Raw genomic sequence first — 10,940 nt, forward strand, 5'->3', positions numbered from 1 at the left:
CCCCCCCTCCCAATACACACATACTCTGGTATGAGGAGGACAAAGTTCATGGGTTGAGACAAAGGACAAGGAGGGTTCTTCACTGATTAAGGTCCTGTGCAAAACAGACTCAACTTGGGGAAAAAATAGTAATTTAATTGCACACAAATCAAACACACACAGGACACACACAACACAAAGAGCAGGGCTTGCATATGTTACCCCACCCCTCCCTTCTTCCCGGGCCCAAATCACTTTGTTCCCAGTTTCTCTCCCTCCTTCCCCCCAGCGGCACAGGGGAACAGGGGATGGGGTTTAGAGTCAGTTCACAGGCTGATGGTTCTTGATGCTCCTTCCTCCTCAGGAAGAAGGATTCCTTACAGTCCTTCCCTGCTTCCCCATGGGGTCCCTGCCATGGGAGAGAGTCCTCCCCGAACCTCTCCTTCATGAGTCCTTCCCACGAGGTCCAGAGCTATTCCAATAAACTCCCCTGGCACCAGGATCTTCCAAAGCTGCATAATCAGAGTCCACTGGCCAAGTTCATCCCTCCTGGCACCTTCAGGGAATGTTCCACCATGTTCCTCCCATGAGTGCAGGGGGACAGCTGCCATCTCGTAGGTTGCATAGAAACTCCTACTTGGGCATCTTCTTCTTTCTCACCAACCACCAGCACTGCTCTCCTTCCCCAACACAGCTCTTCTCCCCTAAGTGCTTTTCTGCTCAGGTCTCATTTCATTTTTTTCACATGTTAATCACTGAGGCACATCTATTGTCCCTCTAATGGCTCCTTGGCTGGATTTGAAGCAGGGGGAGCTTCGCAGCTTCTTACCGGAGCCACTCCTGGGGCCCTTCACCTGCTACCAAAAAACCCACCAAACCAAACCAGAACATATTGGTTATCTCAGCTCTTTAAGTTCATGTGAGAAAGGTTCCATTTTTCTGACACCTTTAAGCTAGTATATATTTGACGTCACCTTTCAGAAGTATGTTAACCAAAATAATGCAAACTGCACCAGGTGAGATCTGACCAGTGTTTATAGAACATCATTAAAACAACCCATTTTCTTGTCTGGAAATCTTGAACTTAAATATACTTTAAAATTTCTTTTATCCCTTTTCAGAGCTTTCACAAGCCACATGATTTGTTTGTGGCTTTCCTGTGTCAAAGGGTTCTAGATTTTCTCCATTATCTTCAGAGTGTGAACTTCCAAATTTCTAGCAGAAGACACACTATAATCTTGAGATACTTTTAGACCTATTGTATTCACCCACATTTTTTCTGTGCAAGAAACCATTCCTATTTTGTATTTAAAGTCTGTCAACTTCTGTCATCATACAGATGAAATTTGCTGTTCTTATATTTTGTGCCATAGTCTTTTCATAAAGATAGTAAATCAAGACTCATCCTTAATTAAGTCCAGTATGACATCCTACTAGCCCAGCAGTACCTTTTTTAATGTAAGCCTGTTGTCTGCATTCCATCAGTCACTTCCCCATTAAGCTCACTTTATTTACTCCTATCAGCTCTGCTTGAATCATGAGTTGTTCTTAAGTTGAGATTTCTTGACATGGAAAAGCTTATTTTTGGCCAGGTTTACAGCTGTGCTTCCACTTTCATCTAGTTAGTAGGAATTGTGCATGGATCAAGTAGCAGATGGCCTTACTTCCTGCACTTCTGAAGCAGGGACCAGTGTGACAAATGGTGGAGCAATTAGGAGACAGCTAAAGATGCAAGCTCTAGAAAAAGAAATTACAACTTTCTCCACAGTACTTCAGATCTCCCTTTTCCTGCTGGAGTAAACAGGAGTTCTGGCCGTTATGAATAGTCAGTGTTTTTTTATTAACAATGTAAAGTTTTATCTGTCTTTCCTTGCCAAACCCATTAAACACTCTAGGCTGAGCTATTCCGTTTTTTTAGCCAGTTACACAGATTTCAGAGGCATACCTGCAATAAGCACAGGCATTGGCGCACTCAAACTTTTTAGAAGTTCCCCTCTGAAGATGTTTTCATGTTTCATTATTTGCTTGTTTAATTATTTCTATACAGTATCTATTTTTCAACACCCTACTTCACTGCAGAAAAAATGTTTTGAAAATCTTTGCCTTGATGTCTTTTAATTTCGTAACGAAATTGTTCCTTGTTGCAATCAACCATGCAGGTTACTCATTCCACTCTTTTTGGGGGGATAAAAAACAAAACAAAAAGTGCTGGATTGTGATGCTAAATAAAAAAGTAAGAAAAACTAGATGCTAACTTTGCCGGCTCCTTTTTGGTTCTGCTTTTTGAAAATTTCCCTCCTGACATCCAGTGTTGCCCCAGAGTAACTGAGTCAATGAGGAAATTCAGACTTTGCTCATTATCAAGCACAAGCTGCAGCAATATGGCCTTTCTTGATTGGGACTAACAACATTTGCACAATCAGAGCTTTCTAAATAGGTAGACTGTGCAATCAAATGCTTGGACAGTAATTAAGTACTCCTTGTTCCCTTTGTTCCTACCTCAGTCCATTAACTTTCTGTCTTGGCATTCTCAGACATTTGAAGTCCTGATCTAATTGAACTTTAATAGGGAATGCTCTGATGCTGTTAAATGTGCCATATCCTTTCAATATGTTCTTTATAATACATGATCTTACATTATGCAATAAGAAGCTTTCCATCTGGGCTATAATAATGCAGATTAAATCTACATGCAGTCTGATGTTTTGATCACCACTCCTTCCTGAGATACTTAGATCAAGTTAATCACTTAGCATACCTGAGTGCTTGTGTGTCTGTTGGTCATCTAAACTTTAGCAAATCTGTCTGGCTTTCTTGAAGTCTTCATAGTGGGTTGATACACATGTATGAACAAGACAAAAATAATCTCAAGCATAGCAAGAATTCTTTTCTGAACATGTGGGAAGGGGACCCTTTCCAAGCCTGATGTAGATTTGGAGATTATATTTTGTTTTTCACATGCTTTCTTACACAGATTCAGGTTTATCTGGGCAACAGGCTCAAAAGGACACAGGGAAAGCAAGAAATCACTAAGGAACTATCTGTCCCTGTTTGCTTTATTAGGGAGCATTTGACTGCAGTCAAGAAGCCTGACCTCCCATACCTTCAAGTTGAGACTAAATCCATCTTTATAAGCATTTCTATCTCTTAAACCCTAGCAACTATAGATTTTTGGGGGCTTCATAGTTATGCAGATGTTTTATAGCAACATGTCTAAGACAAAATTTGTGACCTAATGTCTTAATGGAGGAGTTTTTGAAGCAAATTATTTGAAGGCTCCAAGTTCTTCCATTTGTGGCTAGTGCTAAAATACAATACTTTCCCATGCCATTTAAAGAGCACACTGAGACCATCGAATTATAACTTGTATAATCTCGTCAGTCATCCACCTTTCTTTCAAAAACTGTCATCCATATATTTGAGCTCTGGCAGTTTTGAGACAAAAAGGAAGATGTTAAATCTATGTCTTTATCCTTCATGAAAAAACATACTGGGTTTTTATGATTAATTTGAAGTGCCCTTTTGGAAATATTTGTGTTAGGTTTCACCTTTCCCTGACATGTGTAATAGTTATATCCTATTTCAAGTCAGATCCAAAGACAAAATGGAGAAAATCATTCTGAAGGTGATGGTGTCAAGCCAATCAAGTAAATAGATTTCAACTGCTGATTCAGTGCAAGATTCAAAATATCATGTACTTAGTAGAAAATTACTCCCTGTTGACTGCATATTGTTGTGTTGATTAACTGAAGTTTGATGTAATTGAATCTTAATGCATTATACCCTTGTATACAGAAACACATGTAGAAACTTCTGAAAATCAAATACAACTGCCATTTTAAACAAGGAGGCTTCCTTTTTAGCCACTGTGCCTTAAATTGATGACAGCTGTGGCCTACCTTTTGTTTTCCACTTCTCTAGAGCGCAATGCTTTAAGTGGAGAATCTTCCCCTTACTTGATGAAGGGGCTGCGGGATCACAAAGCCCCTGTGACCATTCGGTGTTTTCCTACTCAGTCTAGAAATACAGGGTCTCTTAATAAGTGTTGGGGAAATAGCATGTTCTGTGAAAAATACCTCTGCAGTTATCAGTCAAAAAATGTACAAATTGTATATCAGCCTTCAGGGGAGGCTGAGTGCTCAAGGGCAACCTCTGCTGCAGTGATGTTTTGGTGTATTCACCTGTCCATCCTCTTTTCTCAGGTCCACAAGAGGTGGCTCAGGTTCCTCCCCTTCTGAGGCCAGGCCAGCATGGCGGCGCCCATCCTTCTTCCTCAGAGTCCTGAGAGCCGCTCTGCCACTTCAGCTGCTCTTGCTGCTCCTGATCGGCCTGGCTTGCCTGGTGCCAATGACCAAGGAGGACTACAGCTGTACTATGGCCAACAATTTTGCCCGCTCTTTCCACCCCATGCTAAAATACATGAATGGTCCACCTCCGTTATGAAGGAGACCTGTGAGACAGCAGGGACCTTGTTGGAGTGCTAGCAGGGAGGCAGGATGGGTTTTTTTTAAATCCTGGGTGACAGGATTCAGTGTGGCAGCTTTACCTACCTGCTGTAGCCACTGCTGCATCCATATCTGTCTCTGCTGGCCACTCAGTTAGTAAAGCATAAGTATATCAGTATCAAAGTGCACAACGCATTACCTGAGTAGCATCATTTCAATACTCACATCCTGGGTACTAGGAGAATGTAACGTGTGAGGGAAATGTCCTTCTGACCAGCATTCTGGATCTTTTAGCCACTTTATATCCAGGTCATTGCCCTGTACTATGCATAGCTGAGGACTTGATACTGTAGATCCTTTCCTGCGTGCTGCTCTAAATGAGCCATTACCTAGATTTTGTCAAATACCTTCTCAGTATCTGCAGTAATACAAAATAACCAATGCTAAAGAAATTTTAGAGCATTTGTAACATACAATTTTAAAGGATCTTGTATGGCAGTGTAATATTCCCTGTTGTTTCTGTTTCAGGCATGGTGTTCTAACTTCTGCTTTGGATGCACAAGGTGTAAATCTGAGAAGCACTTTTTTAAGGTTTAAAAAATGGGTGTAATAAGTAAGATTGCAAAAGGTTTTATGAGGAAAAATGTTGAATGTCAAATTAAAAAACAAAGAACATATTTATGTATGTACAGTTTGCTAAGCAAAGTTTTGTTTGTATTAATTTCTTTGCATTTATTATAGAGACCATAAAATATTTTGTCTACGTGCTTTTTTATGACTGTGGAAACCTCTAATTTTAGAATGAGATATGTATGGTATAAAAAATTAGAAGACGTACATATACTGCACTTCTAAAACAAATTTTTAAATGCTGTAATAATTTGACGGTATTAGGTATTTGTTTGAATGAGGAGATCTGGAGAACATGACAAATGGTAAAATACATGGGAACGTACCACGTTAGAAGTTGTACTTATATTTAGAGCTGTCCATATTTTGAATTAATGATTGGTCATTTCAGGTTTGATGGATTTTTTCTCAATCTGCTTCTTGAAGTTCATTCTCACCCTATGTTGTTTCTGAGTGTGTATGTTTGTATGTGCTCATGCCCAACCTTTGGCAATTGAGGTTGTACCAATCCACACTGAAAAATATTTTTTCATGTGGGTGTACTAGGAACTTCTTAATATATTCTCCATAGCAGCTTAATACCAAGATGAATTTTTATGCTTTACTAAAAGTCTAGTGGAATATGCCCAAAATATAAGCGTAAATAGCAGAAAAAAACCAACAATGGCAACAAAAATAAAAAACACACACAAAAAAAAAACACACACAAAAAAACCCCAGAACAAATTGAAAACTCATAAATTTAAAAAAAAATACTGCCCAAAACTTGCAGTTTGAGCAGTGGCAGACCCATTGCCCAGATTAGGAATCAGAACTCAACCAAAACAGGATTCTTTTTGATTTTGAAAAACTACAGAGCATGTCTCTAAGTTACTGCTAAGTTGAGGTTTTTAAGCTATGACACACAATGTAAATTTTTCCTGTAAGCAAAATGTTTTTACTTAGAATATATTGTCCTATGTAACAGAAATAAAAAAGCCACAAGAAAATACAAGCACATTATTTGCTGTCATGTAGGATTACTTTTCTGGCATGTCATCATTTGAGGTGGTATGAGGGAAGGGTGGTCAAAGGAGTGTGCCACAAGCTGAATTCCAGTGCTTGTAGGAGCTAAAAATGAAGCTTCCTTTCCAGAAAAGTGTAAGGTTAACAATTTTCTTTAAAAGGATTTTCAATGTTGACAAAGTATCTTTAATGTCTGAGATCCAAACTTGGAATGGCACAAGTATGCATGCTTTTCAAGTCTTAGTGTCCATAATTGCTGATTCTGAGTAGAAAAAGATATAGAACACACTTTTGGGGTACCAGGATGAGCTGTTACTTGCAACTGGCCTGACAGATTCCATAACACTGCCTTCTCTCTTCTGATACTGTGCTTTTTGGTGACATAACTTACTTGATGGGAATCAGTGTACCTATGTGATAATTTGGTAGTTTCCTAAGGCCTGTTGGTGCAGATCTCTGCATGCTTTAGACAGCTTTTCATCAGCCAGTCCCTGGTTTTGGTTTTTAATTTTCTGATGAAAGATAGTTTTATTTTATTTTAAAAGAAAACATTGTAGAAAGACTAACTTAGTGAGAAACAAGGATCTCATCCTGACTTTGTCTCCTTTTTTCCAGCCAACTATTGCTGAAGTAGATATTATCTAAAGGGTAGTAGATAGCCTGTGAGGATCAACCTATGGAACAGCAATCTGTTGAAGGAGCCAGGCAAAAAGTCACAGGTGAGACCTGTGTTTGTTTCTTGTCGTATTTAAAAACTCAGGGAGAGGCAGAGAGGTTTGAAAGGAGTTGGTTAGGATGGAGAGGGGAGTGCAAGGAAGACAGTTCAGTTTGAATGATGTCAGCTCCGCTTAATAAAGTGCTTTATCACAAGCATACAGGGTAGCACTTGTCATACTTTGAGTTGCAATCTGACATGTACATTTGGCCAGCTGTTTTGCCACTCTGAAGCCCCTGCTTCCCTTGGTTGTTTGAATGCCTTTCCTGCTTCCCTGAGACCTAGGGAAGAACAGCCTGTCTTCTGCAGAGTGCAAGCAGAATTTGTACACCTCATTCAATCTCCCAGGGGAATTCTAGAGAATAGTCACTAAAATGATGTGGTGAAATGGAATGACTCCATCTTGTTCTTTATGGCCATGCCCTTTTATTTTCTCTCACCTCTTGAAATGTTCAGTCTAGGGAGCATGAGAAAGTGATGAACTGCTAGAGAAGTGGAGGTGAAGCTGGTCAAATAGGCAGGGAAAAACTGGTACGAAATCACAGGAGCTTTTAATAATTAATTCTTTAAATAGAGTTAGGGCTAAGAGGAAAAAGAAGTTATGATAATTCAAGGAAGCAAAGAATTTGGAAGGTCACATAATCAAGTGTCAGTAGCCCTTTGGAATTGACTGCATTTTTGGCTGATGAATAGCTGCAGGGCATTACATGCCCTGTCTCCCCTCTGCTTTGCTGATGAACTGGAGGGCAGAGCGTTACCTGCTGTGCCTTGCTTACCTTGAGATGTTTCACAGCAAAGCTTCTATTCATAGCCTCAAGCTCTGAGCTCTAGCTCTAGAGGAACCTATAGTTTCAGTGTATTGCCTGTTAGTTTTAAAGAGAAGTTAGGGAATTTCCTTTTGACTCCATGTAATGTGTTCACAAAGAGCAATCCTCCCAGTAAACAACAAATTCTCTGAAATACTTGTAAGGCAGTCACAGACAGTAATAGCACAAACATTAGGAAAATATCATAGACAGGAAAAATGCCTGTTTGTAAATCCTAAATATCCCATGCCTTCAAGGATAGGAATAGCAGTCTGTAAGCTGGAGTCTCAAGGGAATCACAGGCAGTTTGTGCAGTTTGTGAGGATCGCTTGAGTCCCACTTTGGACTTCTTATTTTCAATATTCAAGAAGGGCAAGAAGGAGGGGTCTGGAGACTACAGGCTAGTCAGTGTAACTTCAGTGCTTGGTAAAATTATGGAAAAGATTCTTCTGGGAGGTACTGAAAAACACCTGAAGGACAACACAGTCATCAGTCACAGCCAGCATGGCTTCTCAAGGAGAAAGCCCTGCTTCTCAAAGTTAATTTCCTTTTATGACAAGGTAACCCACCTAGTTGATCAAGGGAAGCTAGTGGGTGTCATATTTCTGGACTTAAGCAAGAATTTTGATGCTCTCTCTCACAGTATCCCCCTGGACAAAATGTCCAGCATACAGTTGGACAACTGTGCTATACAATGGGTGACCAACTGGCTCACAGGTCAAGCACAAAGGGTGACAGTGAATGGGATAACACCAGGCTGGCGACTGGTCTCTAGTGGGGTCCCACAGGGCTCCATCCTAGGCCCAGTCCTCTTCAACATCTTTATCAATGACTTGGACACAGGACTTGGAAAAACAAGGAGAGGGGTTAGTAAAACTCCCACCTTTGACTTCCAGAGGGCAGACTTTGACCTGCTCAGAAGCTTGATTGACAAAATCCCTTGGGAGGCTGCCTTGAAGGATAAAGGAGTCCAGAAAGGCTGGACATACTTCAAGAAAGAAGTTTTAAAGGCACAGGAGCAGGCTGTCCCCATGTGCCAAAAAACCAGTAAGCGGGGTAAGAGACCAGCCTCTGGCTAAATAGGGACCTTTGGCTGGACCTTAGGAACAAAAGGAGAGTCTGTGACCTTTGGAAGATGGAACAGGTCAGTCATGAAGTCTATAAAGATGAAGCGAACCTAAGCAGGGTGAAAATTAGGAGAACCAAAGCACAGCTAAGAGCTCAAACTAGCTACAGCTATTAAGGATAATAAAAAATGTTTCTATAAGTTCATTAACAGCAAAAGAAGGATTAGGGAAAATCTCCATCCTTTATTGGATGCAAAGGGAATCTTAGTAACAAAGGATGAGGAAAAAGCTGAGGTGCTCAACACCTACTTTGCCTCAGTCTTTAGCTGTGGAACTGGCTGTTCCATGGATATACAGCCACATGACCTAGGAGACCGGGAGAGGATGCAGAATGAGGTCATCACAGTTAAAGAGGAAGTGGTCAGAGACCTGCTGCACCACTTAGACACACACAAGTCTATGGGACCAGATGGGCTACATCCAAGGGTGTTGAAAAAGTTGGCAGACATGATCACCAAGCCTCTTTCCATTATTTACCTGAAGTCCTGGCTAACTGGGGAGGTCCCAATGGACTGGAGGATCTGGAAAATTACAGACCTGTCAGTCTGACCATGGTACCAGGGAAGATCATGGAGCAGATCATATTGAGTGTTATTAGAAGACATACAGAGGATAACCAGGGGATCAGGCCCAGTCAGCATGGATTTGTGAAAGGCAGGTCCTGCCTGAAGAACCTCATCTCCTTTTATAATCTGATGACCCAACTATTGGACGAGGGAAAGACTGTGGATATTGTCTATCTGGACCTCCAAAAAGCATTTGACACCGTTGCTGGTAGAACTCTCATTAAAAAACCTGGCTGCTCATGGCCTTGATGAGCATATGATCTGTTGGATCAAGCACTGGCTGGACAGTCGGGCCCAAAGAGCGGTGGGCAATGGAGTCAAATCCAGCTGGTGGCCAGTCACAAGTGGTGTCCTCAGGGCTCAGTGTTGGGACCGTTTCTGTTTAACATATTTATTGATGATCTTGATAAGGACATAGAGTGTATCATCAGTAAGTTTGCAGATGACACCAAGCTAGGCAGGAGTGTTGATCTGCATGAGGATAGGGAGGCTCTGCAGAGAGATTTGGACAGATTAGGTGGTTGGGCTAATGTTAATGGTCTGGGCTTCAACAAGGCCAAGTACCAGGTCCTGCACTTGGGCCACAACAACCCCAGGCAACGCTCCAGGCTTGGGGAAGTGTGGCTGGAAAGTGTCTGGCAGAAAAGGACCTGGGGGTTCTAATTGGTAAGCGGCTGAATATGAGCCAGCAGTGTGCCCAGGTGGCCAAGAAAGCCAATGGCATCCTGGCCTGTATTAGAAATAGTGTGACCAGCAGAAGCAGAGAGGTCATTGTCCCCCTGTACTCAGCACTGGTGAGGCCAAACCTGGAGTGTTGTGTCCAGTTTTGGGCACCTCATTTCAAGAGAGATATCGAGGTGCTGGAGCAAGTACAGAGGAGGGCAACGAAGCTGGTAAAGGGCCTTGAGAAAAAATCTTATAAAGAACACTTGAAGGAGCTGGGAATGTTTTGTTTGAGAAAGAGGAGGCTGAGGGGAGACCTCATCAGTCTCTACAACTACCTGAAAGGTCATTGCAGAGAGGTTGGTGCTGGTCTCTTTTCACAGGTAATTAGAGACAGAACAAGAGGGAATGGCTTCAAGCTGCAACAGGGGAGGTTTAGACTGGACATTACGAAAAACTTTTTCACAGGAAGAGTGGTTAGACACTGGAATAGGCTACCCAGGGAGATGGTTGAGTCACCATCCCTGGGTGTATTAAGGGTTGTTTGGATGTGGTGTTGGTGGATATGGTTTAGGGGAGAACTTTGTAGAGTAGGGATGATGGTTGGACTCGGTGATCCCAAGGGTCTTTTCCAACCTGAATAGTTCTGTGATTCTATGAAAGGCAGACTAGAACTCAAAACTTTTCTGCTTTCATATGAATGCCTAAAGTTTTAAGCTTTGTGTGTAGAGGAGCTAAGTATCTTACAGTCCCAAGCATTTGTTGCAAATCTGGCTAAAAAAAAAACAAACCTGAAAGCACAGCCTTTCCTCACATGTACATTTTTCATGTGTTTAAAATGGTAACATGCTGGAATGGAGCACAAATGTGTAGGAATGGAAAGCAACAGGAGATAAATTTTATATAACTTGTGCACCTGCAGAAATGAAGACATTAGCAGAGTGACACCCAAATACTGCAACACAAAGATCCTACAGGGACATGAGAGCTAGTTAGCCTTGTTC

General features: G+C 41.4%; 1 protein-coding gene across 1 annotated transcript in view; it reads left to right on the forward strand.

Moving 5' to 3' along the window:
• Window positions 1-4,869, forward strand: part of SYNE1 (spectrin repeat containing, nuclear envelope 1) — a 243,482-nt gene extending 238,613 nt beyond the window's left edge. Inside the window, exon 143 of the mRNA XM_010000000.1 lies at window positions 4,182-4,869. Coding sequence (XP_009998302.1) covers window positions 4,182-4,422 — 241 coding nt within the window. The 3' untranslated portion in view covers window positions 4,423-4,869. The remainder of the gene's footprint in view (window positions 1-4,181) is intronic.
• The last annotated feature ends 6,071 nt before the right edge of the window (window positions 4,870-10,940 follow it).

This window comes from Chaetura pelagica, unplaced genomic scaffold, assembly GCF_000747805.2.
Source record: "Chaetura pelagica isolate M959 unplaced genomic scaffold, ChaPel_1.0 scaffold135, whole genome shotgun sequence".
NCBI lineage: Eukaryota > Metazoa > Chordata > Aves > Apodiformes > Apodidae > Chaetura > Chaetura pelagica.